General features: G+C 39.3%; 1 protein-coding gene across 7 annotated transcripts in view; it reads right to left on the minus strand.

Annotated features, from left to right (window-relative positions):
- The window catches only part of LOC147025119 (uncharacterized), a 135,162-nt gene extending 131,413 nt beyond the window's left edge, over nt 1-3,749 (minus strand). For 5 of the 7 annotated variants that reach the window (XM_085885754.1, XM_085885751.1, XM_085885753.1 and 2 more), the window contains exons 1-3: nt 3,607-3,748; nt 2,884-3,285; nt 224-370 (exon numbers count right to left, since the gene is read on the minus strand). In XM_085885754.1, coding sequence (XP_085741880.1) covers nt 224-370; nt 2,884-3,285; nt 3,607-3,685 — 628 coding nt within the window. In that variant the 5' untranslated portion in view covers nt 3,686-3,748. Of the gene's footprint in view, nt 1-223; nt 371-2,883; nt 3,286-3,606 lie in introns of all 7 variants that reach the window. The other 2 variants (XM_085885749.1, XM_085885755.1) reach the window with 2 other exon arrangements.
- Nucleotides 3,750-18,163: the final 14,414 nt, after the last annotated feature.

An 18,163-nucleotide genomic window follows, 5' to 3' on the forward strand; every position in this document is an offset into this window, starting at 1 on the left:
TGGTACCGAACGAGGACGTATCAAAAACCATAAGGGAAAGAACATTCAGCTTTGGAAATCTCATTCAGGTCGACACATAGTAAGCAAATATCACTGAGGTTCGTTTGTCACACTGGTCTAGATTTCTCCATACAAGCATCGGGTCCCATCTCGGCCAGGCAAAACGAGACCACACCATACACCAGCAACACAATCATAAAACGTGTTTGTGAACGATTCTTACCGACGCAGCCCTGTTCGGAGGAAGTGTAGCCATTGATGCATTCGCAATTGTAACCCCTGTTGGTGGTTGTATCAAACAACTTGTCGACACAGCGCGTATTCGCAGGGCAGGTGAAATCGTTTTCAAGACACTCGTTGCGATCTCCCACTGCATTGCGCACAAAGGCATTTGATTCCACATTTAAACAACACTTGCAGAAATAACACTGTATTCATGACTACTGATTATGAAAAAACATATTATACAAGTCTGGAGACGGCGATGGTTCACGAGCAATGTACACGGTTCGCCTTTTGTATTTTTTGACCTTCGAGGGGACGCCACGGGCAAACTGGCGGGAATCGGGAAAAAAGTAAACGATGAAAGTTGTAGTACTTGAAGAGCACTACTTGCATACCAACTTTCATTCGAAACAGTTGAAAACCCGAGGAGCTCGAAGCCCAATTTATTGATTTTTTTGACATTTTCTAAGTTCGTGACCTTGTGACCTTGACCTTGGGACGAAAATGAAAAATCGAATTCCGTGGGGCTATGCAGGTGCCATTGGGCTAACCAAATACCAAAAGCCCTGCCAGATTCGACAAACCCCCTCGGAGAAGATGTAACTTGAAACCGGCTAACCCCTAAAAACATGTTTTTTTGGGCGTAATTCCGCCCATAATGGGCGCACCATGCCCATTCTCCGGAAAACACAACTGGATCATGATACAAACCTCACACCCTAATTTTATCAAGACTGGATCAAAACCCACGGAGCTAAGCTCAGGACAGACAGACAGACACACACCCATAACGAAAATAGTGGTCACTGACTGACTCGTGAACCAATATCTATATATATATATATATTGGTTCACCCTAACCCTAACCACTAAGCCAACACCAAGCTTAGTATATATATATATATATATATATATATATATATATATATATATATATATATATATATATATATATATATATATATATATATATATATATATATATACTATATATATATATATATATATATACTATATTGTATATTGCTACAGTGGACTCTGAAAAAGTACAGTTTATCTATTTGCTGATGACTGCACCCTCTGCCGTGAGCAGGGCCAGATTAAGGCGTAGGGCAGTTTGGCCATGGTCTAGGGCCCCGTACCAAAGGCTTCAGAATGAAGCCTTCGCCAATCTTTTTGATGACAATGTAGACTATTCTTCCGTAAAATTTTATGCATTATAGACGGAAATAATTTTGATGACATTATCGATGGTTTTGCTCAAAGAAAAGCTCATAAAAGGGCAGTTTAATGATCCAATCTGTGCTATCATGACCTCCACTACCGAAGGTGAAGGAAGTTATGTTTTTACCCTTTTCTGTTTGACCGTGTGCAGGATATCTCAAAAAGTTGGGGACTGATCCGGATGAAATTTGGTGGTTAGGTTAGGTGTGTGACAAGGACGAACTGATTCGATTTTGGTGAAGATCCGGATCTGGATCCTACGACTAGAATTTTTAAAGTGATTCTTCACCATTGAGGGAGAGGGACAAAATTATACATAGCACGATATTTCAAAAAAGTTGTGGACGGATTCAGATGAAACTTGGTGGACATGTTGGGTGTATCACAGGGAAGAGTTGATTCGATTTTGGTGAAGATCCGAATGCGGATTTGGATATGAAAATTAATTAATTTTTAAAGTGATTCTTCACCATTGAGAGATGGGGCCAAAACCGATATAGTGCTGTTTTGCATGATATTTTAAAAAAATGTATTGGGCCCAATATGTTCTCACGGATCAGGCATTACGTGGTGGAGGTATGCGGTCTACCGAGTGCCCTTCAAGTTGATCTATGTTTTCAAGAAATATTTAGTTTAGGATATATGAATTTAAATTTCAAGTTCAGCAGGGGAGATGGGGGTACATGCCATGTTAGTGCACAGTTACTAAGCAGCATGTTTTGCCTGGCTATGTTCACTCACTTATCGAGTTAGGAGTAATGCGCTTTGTTTTACAGTGTAATAAAAACTTCTTTTTTTGACAGAAATATGCCCTTTTTCTCACGGCCTCTCTCTCGGTCTCCCTTAAAACATTTAAAATGGCCGAGGGCCCCGCAAACTCTTAATCTGGCCATGGCCGTGACATCCCTTATCCCTCAGACAGGCAGGCTGCAGCCGCTTGCCTCTCTTCAGACCTCGACAAAAATCACAAACTGCTCTGAAAAGCTATAAAAGAGTCTAAAGGGGTCTACAAATGAAAAGGTCTCAACTGAAAGGGATCTAGAGGGTCAAGGGGCCAAGCGGCATGAAGAGTCAAACCTTCCACCTGCCAAATTACCAATTTAGCGACAGGTTGTCCTCAGAGACCATCCGCCATCTACTGGGAAAGCCAAACAGATATTTTCCTCGGTTATCGAGGTAGAGAACTTCTAAGGAGATCTGTCGCTTTTACGGTAAATTCCCCGTTTAACAGAACTGGGGATGAACCCCGGGGAAACCTCAGGTGATTGTACATCATCCTGACGAGAGTTTTTCAGCAAACATTCAAGGGTTGAGAGTTTAACCGTCGCGCCTTGCCGACACTGCAATGGCATCAAGAACAGAGAGGATCGGAGAGAACAAGACGGTTCACGTATCACATGGATATGCGCTCCAGGATCGTCTGATGTCACTCACCTGTACAGTACGCAGCATTTGTTGGCGTTGTCACAAGCTTGTAGATCAAGAAGGACTTGCTGGAGTCCAAAGGCAAGGGACATCTTCGCACGCTGATGTGGAGTATTTGCGCACAGCAGTTGGATGCTTCCCCTGGGATACACGCTTCTACGTCGAAATTGTTGTAATTGGTTTGGGGTATGTTCCCTCTAATCCATATGGGCTTGCGCGTCCCGCACTTGTTCATTCCTTTGCAACTCGTGGTGATAGTGGAGCCCGCGGAACCCACAAACTTGACCCACTCGCCGTTATATCTGTTGTCGTTGTTAAACGGACCCATAAATGAACTGGACAGGTAATTCGTGCTGAGATCTTTCCTCCATGTGTCGGATGTCCTTTGATGATTTGACTCCTCACAGGGTTCTTGAAAAGAGAGGAACACAATGAAAGAGTTGTTGAAGCAATGGATGAACTCATGAGAGTGCGCATTCAAACACACACACACACACACACACACACACACACACACACACACACACACACACACACACACACACACACACACACACACACACACACACACACACACACACACACACACACACACACACACACACACACACACACACACACACACGTACCCTTTAACGATTTTAACGAACCCCCACATCATCATACAGAAGTAAAACACTACCTTGATCGAAACAGTCATGAGATAAGATAAATAAATAATATACTACATACCGAAGTTCGCGAGAGAAGGAACAATGAATGTTAGAAGAGCAAAATACAAGAGATGTGCCATGACCACAGAAAATCTCATTGCGACGTCAATCGTTAAGTGACGTCAGGAAATTGAGAACCTCCTGGACAATTGTGAATTGTGAACTTCTCTCTGGGGGAGAGAAGCCTTTTCTATCGGATTTAAGGATGGACAAAGTTTTTATACCACGACACCACGTCAGGTTGACGTGCGCAGGTTAAGCCTCTGCCCGAGGTTGATTAATTATCATTTTCGTTGTGATGACGTCAAAAAAACGCACTGAGTCTCTATTCAGTATGTTGGGCTGGCAGCAACGATAGTATCATTTTACTGACGTCATATTTTAACTTCAAACCGATTGAAACAGAAATGTTTTGAGTAATTTTATGGAAACCGATATACGTATGTCGACCATCGATGAGAACATCGATTTATTTATTTTGATGGACCGTACCTCTTTACAGATGGCTGGTGATGCTGAAGCAGTTTCTTGGCAAGGGTTATACTGGATGGTTTTGCCATTGCCTTCCCAGCATTGTTTGTCCGTACTCTATCCTTGGAAATGCTGCCAATCAAGCAAGGAAGCAGCACGTACCGCTTTTAAAAATCTTTCGAATAACTTGCCAGGGCTTTCGACCATCGACCTCCCAGACCCAGAGTGGACACTCCAACCATTACAACCATCGAGTCTGGTTCATGAGAACAACACGCATGCACATTGTCTCACGGAAAACCACATCAAGAACAACCAAATTTTGATGGCCTTGTCGCGCGTTAGAGAAGTTGGCATCAAATACAAGATCTGGTGTTGTTAGGGTTGAAATATTCTAGTCTCAGGCCTGTGGTGGTGATGTAGTGTTTCGGTATTCAGGGTAGACAATACTAACTATGGGTTGGAGATGGAGAGCATATACAGGTATTGCCAAAAAAACATGTGACAGGGTGGAAGCGAAGTGTCCGCGTTGTTAAAGGAAAAAATAAATAAATATATATATATATATATATATAAGAGTAATGGGGGATGGAGATGTCGTGCTGGAGTAGTCTGGTTCAGTACAATCTACTGATTTGGTGCAAATTTCGTTGTGTTGAGGTGGTTCGACTTAAAGAGAAAAATGAGGTGGTGGAGTGAAGATGTGTTCGGGTCGTTATGGTTTAAAAAAAACAAACAATGATTGATGTCATGGTCATGTCGAAAATCTTTTCGTGATGGGGTGGAGATGTAATGCAATGGTAGTTATGGTGGAAGAATTCTAATAATGGGGTGGAGATGTCGTCGTGCAAGGGTAATTAGTTATTAACAGGATGTTGAGGTACTTAGAACAGAAAAAAAAATGCAGTGTTGGGGTGGAAATGTTGTGTTCGGGTTGTTATGCTTGAATATAGACATACATATATACATATATACATATATATAGATATATATATATATATATACATATATACATATATATATATATAGATATATAGATATATATATACATATATACATATATATAGATATATATATACATATATACATATATATAGATATATATATACATATATACATATATATAGATATATATATACATATATACATATATATATATATATATATATATATATATATATATATATATATATATATATATATATATATATATATATATACATATATATAGATATATATATATATATATATATATATATATATATATATATATATATATATATATATATATATATATATATATATATATATATATATATATATATATATATATATATATATATATATATATATATATATATATATATATATATATATATATATATATATATATATATATATATATATATATATATATATATATATACATATATATATATATATATATATATATATATATATATATATATATATATATATATATATATATATATATATATATATATATATATATATATATATATATATATATATATATATATATATATATATATATATATATATATATATATATACATATATATATATATATATATATATATATATATATATATATATATATATATATATATATATATATATATATATATATATATATATATATATATATATATATATATAGATATATATATATACATATATATATATATATATACATATATATAGATATATATATATATATATATATATATATATATATATATATATATATATATATCTCTTCTTCTTCCTCTTTCGGCTTGCTCCCGTTAGGGGTCGCCACAGCGGATCATCAGTCTCCATTTTGCTCTATCCTCCACATCTTCCATTGACACTCCAACCACCCGCATGTCCGCCCTCACCGTATCCATGAACCTCTTCTTTGGCCTTCCTCTTCTCCTCCTGCCTCACGGCTCCATCTTCAACATCCTTCTCCCGATATACTCCGTTTCCCTCCTGTGCACATGTCCAAACCATCTCAATCTCGCCTCTCTCACTTTGTCTCCAAACCGTCCTACCTGGGCTGTCCCTCTAATACACTCATTTCTTATCCTATCCATCCTCGTCACTCCCAACGAGAATCGCAGCATCTTTAACTCTGCCACCTCCAGCTCCGCTTCCTGTCTTTTTGTTAGCGCCACCGCCTCCAAACCATACAACATTGCTGGTCTCACTACCGTCTTGTATACTTTCCCCTTCACTCTTGCAGCTACCCTTCTGTCACAAATCACTCCTACAACTCTTCTCCACCCACTCCATCCTGCCTGCACTCTCTTTTTCACTTCTCTCCCACACTCTCCATTACTTTGGACAGTTGATCCTAAGTATTTAAACCAATCTACCTTCCCCACCTCAACTCCTTGCAACCGCACCATACCACCACCCTCCCTCTCATTTACGCACATTTACTCCGTCTTACTCCGACTGACTATCATTCCCCTTCTCTCCAGTGCGTACCAACACCGCTCGAGGCTCGCCTCAGCCTGCTCCCTACTCTCCCTACAGATCATGATGTCATCTGCGAACATCATAGTCCATGGGGACTCCAGTCTGATCTCGTCCGTCAACCTGTCCATCACCATTGCAAACAGGAAAGGGCTCAGAGTCGATCCTTGGTGTAATCCCACTTTTACCTTAAGCCGGTCCGTCATTCCTACCGCACACCTCACCGTTGTCGCACTGTCCTCATACATATCCTGCACGATCCTCACATACTTCTCCACCACTCCCGACTTCCTCATACAATGCCACAACTCCTCTCTTGGCACCCTATCATAAGCTTTCTCTAAATCCACAAACACACAATGTAACTCCTTCTGGCCTTCCCTATACTTCTCCATCAACATTCTCAAAGCAAACATCGCATCAGTGGTGCTCTTTCCTGGCATAAACCCATATTGCTGCTCACAGATCGTCACCTCTCTTCTCAACCCAGCTTCCACTACTCTTTCCCACAACTTCATGGTGTGGCTTAACAACTTTATCCCTCTGTAATTTCCACAGCTCTGCACATCACCCTTATTCTTGAAAATCGGAACCAGTACACTTAATCTCCACTCCTCCGGCATCCTCTCACTTTCCAAGACTTTATTAACCAATCTGGTTAACAACCCCACTGCCATCTCTCCTAAGCACTTCCATGCCTCCACTGGTAGACCATCTGGGCCAACCGCCTTTCCATTTTTCATCTTCTTCATAGCAATCCTCACTTCATCCTTACTGATCCACCCCACTTCCAGATTCACTATCTCCACCTCTTCCAACCTTCTCTCTCTCTCATTTTCTTCATTCATCAGCTCCTCAAAGTACTCCATCCACCTTCTCAACACACTCTCCTCGCTCGTCAGCACATTCCCATTTGCGTCCTTTATCACCCTAACCTGCAGCACATCCTTCCCAGCTCGGTCCCTCTGTCTTACCAATCGGTATAAATCCTTTTCCCCTTCTTTTGTATCCAACTTCTCATACAGCTCGTCATATGCCTTTTCCTTGGCCTTTGCCACCTCTCTTTTTGCTTTTCGACGCCACTCCTTGTACTCCTGCCGACTTTCTTCATCTCTCTGACTATCCCACTTCTTTTTTGCCAACCCCTTCTTCCTTATACTTTCCTGTACTTCCTCATTCCACCACCAAGTCTCCTTATCTTCCTTCCTCTGTCCAGATGTCATACCAAGTACCTTCCCAGCTCTCTCCCTCACCACTTCTGCTGTAGTTGCCCAATCATCCCACCCATCTTTGCCACCGTCCAACACCTGTCTCGCCTCCTCCCTAAATTCCACACAACAGTCTTCCTCCTTTAGCTTCCACCATCTGGTCCTTGGTTCAGCCCTCACTCTCTTCCTCAACCTCACCTCTAAAGTCATCTTACAGACCACCAATCGATGCTGTCGAGCAACACTCTCCCCTGCCACAACCTTACAGTCTCTAATCTCTTTCAGGTTGCATCTCCTGCTTAAGATGTAATCCACCTGTGTGCACTTTCCTCCACTCTTGTATGTCACCCTGTGTTCCTCCTTCTTCTTGAAATACGTGTTTACCACTGCCATTTCCATTCTTTTTGCAAACTCTACCACCATTTGCCCTTCCACATTTCTCTTGTTGAGACTGTACCTACCCATCACCTCCTCATCCTCTTTATTCCCTTCCCCAACATGCCCATTGAAATCTGCTCCAATAACCACTCTTTCATCCTTGGATACACTCTCCACCACTTCATCTCACTCACTTCATTTTTTCTTTATACTCCATCTCACACCCCAGATGCGGGGCATATGCACTGATGACATTCATCATCACCCCTTCAATTTCCAACTTCACACTCATCACTCGATCAGACACTCTCCTCACCTCCAATACCCTCTTGACATGATCTTCCTTCAGGATTATCCCGACACCATTTCTCCTCCCATCCACACCATGGTAGAACAGTTTGAAACCACCTCCAATGCTCCTCGCCTTACTCCCCATCCACTTGGTCTCTTGTACACACAGTATGTCCACCTTTCTTCTCTCCATCATATCAGCCAACTCTCGCCCTTTGCCAGTCATCGTCCCAACATTCAGAGTTCCAACTCTCACCTCCACACCTCTACCCTTCCCCCTCTCCCACTGCCTCCGGACTCGCCTTCCCCGTCTCCTTCTCCTCCTTCGCCCAGCAGTAGCACAATTTCCACTGGTACCCTGCTGACCACCGGTACCGGTGGCGGTCGTTGGTAACCCGGGCCTCGACCGATCCGGTATGGAAATTCGTTTTGTTGTCCGCATAATTATTTGGCATAGGTTTTTACGCCGGATGCCCTTCCTGACGCAACCCTGGTCGCCTCTTACGACACACAGGGATATGGTACACCTATTCTAACAGGGGCATACACCGGGCCCAGTACACTGGTACTCATTTCGCCGACCTCTTTAACAAACTCAACTCAATGTATATACTGTATATATATATATATATATATATATATATATATATATATATATATATATATATATATATATATATATATATATATATATATATATATATATATATATATATATATATATATACATATATATATATATATATATATATATATATATATATATATATATATATATATATATACATATATATATATATATATATATATATATATATATATACATATATATATACATATATATATATACATATATATATATACATATATATATATATATATATATACATATATATATATATATATATATATACATATATATATATACATATATATATATATATATATATATATATATATATATATATATATATATATACATATATATATATATATATATATATATATATATATATATATATGTATATATACATATATATATATATATATATATATGTATATATATATATATATATATATATATATATATATATATATATATACATATATATATATATATATATATATATATATATATACATATATATATATATATATATATATATGTATATATATATATATATATATATATATATATATATATATATATATATATATATATATATATATATATATATATATACACATATATATATATATATATATATATATATATATATATATATATATATATATATATATATATATATATATATATATATATATATATATATATATATATATATATATATATATATATATATATATATATATATATATATATATATACATATATATATATATATATATATATATATATATATATATATATATATATATATATATATATATATATATATATATATATATATATATATATATATATATATATATATATATATATATATATATATATATATATATATATATATATATATATATATATATATATATATATATATATATATATATATATATATATATATATATATATATATATATATATATATATATATATAACCGACCAACCGACAAGAAACCGGAAGCTCTCACCATATCCGGTGGGAAAACACCAAGAAAGTAAGAATTACAGGCTTGCACTACACCGACATGGTATTCATAAAATGCATGAAACATTCATGGGCACAAGAGTACCAAACGTTCATAGATATGGTGAAACAGCAAAGACTTTCTAACAAGTATGTTTCACAAACCTGTAACATAGAAAGTCACACCATGTTACTGTGCTGTGCGTGCCAGTAAGCAGGGTATTGACAGCGTTCCCTGCCAGCCGCAGTTTCAGTGTGTACAATACAACCCCTGGCCCCTGTCCGCCGTGTGCTGTGCTGGCCTGGCCTAGTTTTACCACGTCGACTTTCACCTTTTCACCCCTCCTCTGGCTGGATCTCTGTATTCCGTCTGTGCTTGTTGGGCTCTGGAGGGCAGTGTCGTTGTTAGTTGGCCACGCTCAACCATCCGAAGCATCGATGATCGATCCAAAAAAAGGATCCAAGTGCGGGCCCCCAATGCCCGAGGATTGCCCCGGGAATTTTTGACCACGTTGGATCCATTCTGTGGACCGTGGGAGAAACGGCTTGAAAGAGCCAAAGCTTGAAAAGGACTCTCACAATGACGGACAATTTTGAGAAGATATCCTCATAAAGAGTTTACAATCTTCATTCACCGACAATAAAACTTTAGAAGCACATTTTCAAGGGATTTTCAATATGTCATCGAAATTGTGGGGGGGGGGCCATGGCCCCACCTGGCCATCCCTAAATCCAGTAGTGTCTCTTCCCCATTGAGCACATGTTAAATTGAGACTTACTGATTTCCTTTTATATTTTCATTCCACTAAAAGAGTGATCCAATGAATATTTGTTCATGTTCTAATCGAGGTAATAAATTAATTTTCCAATTACATTCATCACCATCGAGTATATTTACAAAGATTATTTTAGAACTTACTTCTTGGCTTATATGTCTTTGTTGAGCAGAAATAAAATGATAAACTTCTCTCAATGCTCTTGCTTGAGCATATTTTGGTTCCACTCATGTACATTAAACATTAACAGGAAGCTTGAGAAATTTTCCCGAATTACTGAGCTGTTTAAAAAACAGGAAGCTGCCCCATTGTGTTCAAGCCGGGATATTTTCCAAGATTACGTAATTGAACTTCCTCGAAGCTGCTTTAAAAGTCAGCTTTCTCGATCGAAAATCTTGTCTGACGGCTTTTTAATTTTTCTCATCTTGTCCCAATGGTAAATGACTGAAACAAGAACTATCTTTCATCTGATGAAGAAGAGAACCCATCACAATATTAGTAAGTGTGTGTGTGTGTGTGTGTGTGTGTGTGTGTGTGTGTGTGTGTGTGTGTGTGTGTGTGTGTGTGTGTTAATTGTTAAGTTTGGTTTCCTCTGAGAATGACGGTGAAGCAACTGATTTTTAATTGAATCACTGTACGACTAATAATAATTATTGTATATCTTTTTCTAACAGGGTGTTTCCAATAACAACATCGTTGGTCACGGATGTGGAGAAAGAATTATTTGAATATCACCAGGAATGGATAAAAATGAACGACTTTCTTAAAGAGATTTATTCCTTTCGAAATCAACTGAATGATATTATTTTTGACTGGAATGAATTACTATCATGCCCATTGATCCAAAGTCTAAGGAGAGAAATTATCACCTTGTCTCTGTCTTTCTGTCTCTCTCTTTGTCTCGGTCCATCGATATGTCTCTCTGTCTCTGTCCATTTGTCTCTTTCTCTCTCTTTCTCTCTCTCAATCTGTCTCTCTGTCCCTCTATCTGTCTCTGTCTGTCTATATGTCTCTCTGTCTCTGTCTTTATGTCTCTCTTTCTGTCTGTCTCTCTCTATCTGTTTGTCTTTCTGTCTATCTCTCTCTGCTTGTCTCTGTCTGTCTTTCTCTCTCTGCTTGTCTGTCTGTCTCTATATCTCTCTTGAGTGTGGACTCATTATTTTTGAAATTTTTTTTCAGTTTAAACACCTGTCTGGTTGAACCAAGCACACAAGTATATTGTCTGGCGGAATCTGACCTGATACTCACGACATCTGAAGCAGATTGCTGGAAAAGATCATCTATTTTTATAACTGAATGTTCAATATTTTCAATTTTGTTTAATTATAAATGCTTTCCTTATAATTATCTGATTTTGAATTACAAGAAAAGAATAAAGGAGATGTAAAGGAGGGGTGGGGGTCGGTGCGCTCCCCCTACGACCCACCACCCCCTTCATCCCACCCCTCCCCTCCCCTTGTGTGTGTGGGAAAGGGTGGAGGGTGGGATTAGGGGGGTGGTGGGTCAAAGTTGGGGGACGCACAGGGGGGATGAGGGGGGTGGGTGGGGTTTGTGTGGGCAGGGCTTGTGTGGGCGAGGTTTGTGTGGGCAGGGCTTTTGTGGGTGGGGTTTGTGTGGGAGGGGCTTGTGTGGGCGGGGTTTGCATGGCCGGGGCTTCTGTGGGTTGGGTTTGTGTGGGCGTGGTTTGTGTGGGCGCGGTTTGTGTGGTTGGGGTTTGTGTGGGCGGGGCATCTGTGGGTGGGCTTTGTGTGGGTGGGGTTTGTGTGGGAGGGGCTTCTATGGGTGGGGTTTGTACGGACGGGGTTTGTGTGGGTGGGGTTTGTGTGGGCAGGGCTTGTGTGGGCGGGGTTTGTGTGGGCTGGGCTTCTTTGGGTGGGGTTTGTGTGGGTGGGGCTTGTGTGGGTAGGGTTTGTTTGGGTGGAGTTTGTGTGGATGGGTGTGTTGTGGAAATTATTGCCGAACGTTTTATTTGGTCCTGTATTTACTTTTAATTAACCGTTTAACCGACCGATGCAAATCCTGTTATTCAAATGACAGACACCGATCAATTCACTTGCCACAACATGAAAGTATATTACATCAAAGAGTTTTATTATACTTGGTACTTGGCCTGTCCCAAGGAGTGCAACCCAATGAGATGGTATCCATCCTCACATGCTTGCACTAAAACAAGATTACAATTTCTGGTATTTATAATGCTTTGCTGGGATAGTGGAGGGGGCTGTTAAACATTAGCCAAAGAACTCCAAAATGCAATACGTGTCTTCGAGGTGAAAAGCAACTTTGTAATCATAACAACCTTGGTGTTATCAGAAAGGTCACTTTGTTCCATAGCAAGACAATCCTTTTATTAACATTTAGGGCAAAAGACTCTTGGCGAAAGGGAAGGAACACTGACAGCCAATTTGACTTATAGCATAAAATTACATTTTTTAAAACACCAGCACAATTACAATTTAGAGTACATTAATATAATTATTTTCTTCCACAGGGGATGGGTGGATGTGTGGATGGGTGGATGTGTGGGTGGAGCTTGTGTGGATGGGTGGAGCAAATTTTTTAATTAAATAAATGTTGTGTGTGGGGAATAATTAACTAATGAATGAATCACTAATTATGTGAATATGATGTATGTGGTTTATGTGTGTGGAGCTTGTGTGGGTGGGGTTTATGTGTGTGGAGCTTGTGTGGATGGGCGGAGCTTGTGTGGGTGGGACTTTTGTGGGTGGGGATTGTGTGGGTGGGGATTGTGTGGGTGGGGTTTGTGTGGGTGGAGTCAAAAAGGGGTGGAGTTAAAAAACATTTTTCAATTTATCTTTGTCTTTTGTAATTCCTGTGAATAAAATGAACCTAAAATCTCTTCCCCCTTTAAATCATATACCTTATAAGTCCAAGGAATTGTATCTATCACAACGATTTAAAAAAGCTCATTTGTCCACTGCTTTGCATAACCTTTTTAAAAATAAGATTTCCACCTATATATTCTTACTATATCACCAACTTTGAACTTAGGCTTTCTGACATTAATCTCTTTTTCATATTCTAATTTTGTAAATGTTTCTGATGGTTTGGTATTCGTTGAGGTGTGAATCATATCATTATACTTATCTATAATATCCTGAATTAAAGATGACCATTGTTGAGAACCGAGTTGAGTGAATTTTTATAGTCTCTCTTGTAAAGTATGATCGAAGCGTTCAATAACAACCGCTTTTCCTTCATTAAAGGTACTGTATAATGTAATGCTGTTATTTTTTAGAAAATTCATAAATGTCTTGTTATAGAACTCTTTACCCTCATCAGTCCACAATCATTTAGGTTTTCTCTTACTTTTATTAAATATCTGTTGAAAGGCTAACATAAGAGTATTACCTGTTTTGTTTTTTAAAGGGACAACCCATGCGTATCTACTTCTCAAATCAATAACGGTTAAAGCATACTTGTACCCCTTATCATTATTGAATTCATTCAAATCAGCGGACCAGATACAATCAACTTCCTTGGAATAAACCTTCCTTCTATAAAACTTTGTGATTATTGGTTTATGTAATTCATCAGCTAATTGTTCTTCAGTCTTAATGACATCATTAGAGCCTATAAGTTTTTTGAATTTCCAAGCCCAAGTTTCAATTTAGTACTGATCATCTTCTTCACGATGAACCTATCAACTTTTTCTCTCAAGGTTGGATTTTGTATCAGAGACAAATTATACAACATTTCTCTATCGGCTTCATGTTTTTCTTCCAATGTTGTGGTATTCCCATAATCAATATCGTGCCTCATACACACTTCATCAACCCTACTGATGGGTTTACTCCATGGTTTGGGATTGGCTGCCTCATCTAATCTTTTATCCAAGTTTGTGCCTGGACCACAGAAAGAATACCCTGGTAGATGTAATTCCCCTGGTATTCTAGTAGTTGCAAATTTACTTATTGATAAAAACTTTTGTATATCTCCTCCATGTTTGTGTTTGGAGATAAATTCAGTCTTTTAAGAGCCACACACCGAACATATACCTTTTTGTATAACCCTGTTATTTTTACTTTTAAAATATGAGATATTTTTAGTATTAGTTTTCTTTTTACATTTGACACAATAACTCATTTATTTATGAGAACAATTCCGACAGAGTGCGAAAACCTTTTTAGTATCCAACATGCACATTTGAATCTTAATTTTTAAAACATAAAGAATCCTCAGAAATGTCTTCACTCTCTCCTCCATTTATTTAAGAAAAAAAAAATGAAAAACTTTTGTTAAAGTCAATCACACCAACATCATCAATAATATAATCTTTATCTGCACTTACTCGTTTATATTGTTGTGGTTGACGAAATTCACAAACCACCATTCAGGTCCCTTAGGTGAGATATCTCTGTAAGTATATGTGTAGTTAGGCCCAAACCCGTTGTCTAGAGGGAATAAATGTCATTCATGCGGGCTGCGACTCTTCAGGATAGCCGTTTTTCTTTTACTATCTTTATTTTGGACCAGCCGCCATTATTACCACCACCAACCACGTCTCAACAGCCATCACAACAACAACCACCAACCACAACGCCGCTTCACAACAACCACCAACCACAACGCCGCTTCACCACAACCGCCACGACCTTTACCGTCACAACTCGCCACCATCGCATCACCGTCATCTCGCGCCACTCGTGGGCACCGATGCTGGACTCGTGCGGGGCGCGCACCGAGCAGCGTGTTCAAAAACATCACGGACTTTCCGCAGAAAAACGGATCAAAAACGACTCACGCCCACTTTTGTTCCGTCCAATCGGTGAGCGAGGGGCGATTTGGCCCCACCTCCAGGGCGTTGGAGGGCGGTCGCTATATGCAAATTCATGGATCAAAAAGCATTCACGCCCACTTTTCCTCGGGCCAATGGGGAGCCAGCAAGAGAGGTGAAGGGTCGGAGGCAGAGGGTCAAGGGTAAAAGAGCGAAGCCACAGGGCTTATAAAAACGACTGCGTTCGTCAGACAAGTTGAGTAGGAGTTGAGTTGGAAGTTGAGTTGAGAGTGTGCGGAGTTCAAAGGAGTCGTCGGTGGAGCTGGAAAGAAGTGGTACTAGTCGGAGTGAAAAGGACGGAGCTGTGGAGAGGCGAAGGCGGACGAGGGGGTGCTCGCGTCGGTGCCGGGAGCTGCACACCAGAGAGGCCAGCAACGCGACCGAGGTGGAGGAGGAGACGCTCGCCGAGGGACCCGAGATTTTGTGAAATCCTCCTTTCCCCGAGAATCAGCAACCCCCTCCTGTTTCCCCCCGCGCTGAGATAGTGCGACAAAGGGGGCCCCCTTCCCACCCCCTACCAGACACTGTCCGCGAGGCCCGCGGAGTTGAGGCACCACCGCCGCTCCGCGTCTCATCATCAGACGGTAGGCCCGACATGGTCTTGGCCCCAGGCCTGCCAACCCCCCTCATCCTGGAGGGTGGTTCTCTTTTCTTTTGCTTTGGGAATACGTGTTGTCGGCGCCGTCTGTGAAGTAAAATTGTATAAGTGTTGCCGTGTGCCCGGTAGTCGGATAGATCTGCATTGTTGCATTTGCTTTTTGTGTAATATTGCATTGTCTTCTTCTTTTACATGTGCTTTTGGTGGAATTGTATATGTGTGCTTTCCGTTCGTCGCGAAATAAATGTGCTTATTGTTGAACTGTTTTCCCGCTTCGCTTCGTCATTTCTTTCATTGAATCCCCATCTTGCTTCACGTAAAGGGTTGGTCGTGGGCTAAGACGCCCGATAATTAATCGAACCGTCGAGGCCGACGAATAACACCGCTCGGTTATCCCGATAGTACGGAACGGGTCGCTTAAGTGGCCCGTGTCCGAAGTCGACCTGCGGCGAGGTGCGATCGCCCGGTCTACCCTCCGTGTGGGTACTTAGGTAGGTCGAATTTGGCGAGCAACCCTATCCCACGTGGGGGCCGATTGGCACGATCGCGGTGAGACCGAAAGGTCCACCCGTGACTGGTTCCCGGCGTTAGTCCGAGAGGGTCACGACTGGATTGTCCGTCCGGTGGGCGACGTGCCGCGATTCGAGTTACGTGGCTGTCCGCACGCCGGCGGGCACGAATCCGCAACAATATCTTCTCCCTGAAACCGATGTTAATAGTCTTGACGAAAATATTTCTAATAGACTTGTCAATTCTTTGTTTTCTGCCTCGGTGCGTTGAGATTTATTTATTTTCTGTAATACCCCCAATCTTTTTCTAATCTCACTGGTTTCCATATTTTTATATTTATTTATTCTCTCTTTCTTCCCTCTCCTTCTCCTCCTTCTCTCTCTTCTCTCTTTCCTCCTTCTCTCACTTCTCCTTCTCTCTCTTCTCCCTCTCCTCCTTCTCTTTCTTCTCTCTTTCCTCCTCCTCTCTCTTCTCCTTTTCCTCCTTTGCCTCAGTTTCTTCATCTCCTTCCTCGTCCCTTACTATCCTTGAATCACTTTCACCCCATTGAATATCATACATATATTCATCAGGATTTCTTGTCATTCCTGTATCCCAAATAATTTTTTTTACAACAGGAAACCAATAAAATTTCTTCTGAATTTCTCAAAGAGCCTTGCGTTTTCTTAACTTTATAATTTTTTCATTGTTTAACATTTTAATTAAATCCAAAGATGTTGGTTTATTAACATGAGTATAAAGCCAATCAATTATTGAAAATAACTCATTCTTATGTTGTAGAACATATTTATTAAAATACTGAATACTCTTTTCTTGAAGGTATGCTTGGACACAGAAATGATAATTTTCTTGAAGCCTTCTTGCTGTCATTTATGCATGAGAAATATATAACAGATTAATATTATGACAAGAAACACCTCCCCATCTTCCCAGAGTTAAATCATTTTGTATTTCCTTACTTATTACATATAATCCTGTTCTTTGTGTATTCATGATATAAACTAGGGCAAAACCATTATTAAATTTACCCTTATTAAATTATTTTATTTGTTGTTTACTAATCGTGCTTCCACAAAACTCATTCTCAACACCAAGTGGATAATATTCTTCCTTACGAGACTGATTTAATTGTTCCAGGTATTCTAGGTTAATTTTAAATGAACAATTGTACCCGAAATCATTCATATCATCCCACCATTGTTCTATTCTCAAACAAACGATACGCCCTTCTTTATAAAAATTTATATGAATTGGAACTGTGAATTCTGTATGACCTAGAGATAAAATCAACACTTCTGTATCTTTGGAATACACAGCCGTTTTATTTAAGGATATATATTGTGATAAATCACTTAATCTCACCAAGTCATTCGCATCAGTCAGGCTTGGATAATTTATTAATTTTTTGCATTT

Source organism: Eptatretus burgeri, chromosome 6 (genome assembly GCF_056783735.1).
Source record: "Eptatretus burgeri isolate ZD-2024b chromosome 6, Ebu_testis_v1, whole genome shotgun sequence".
Lineage (NCBI taxonomy): Eukaryota > Metazoa > Chordata > Myxini > Myxiniformes > Myxinidae > Eptatretus > Eptatretus burgeri.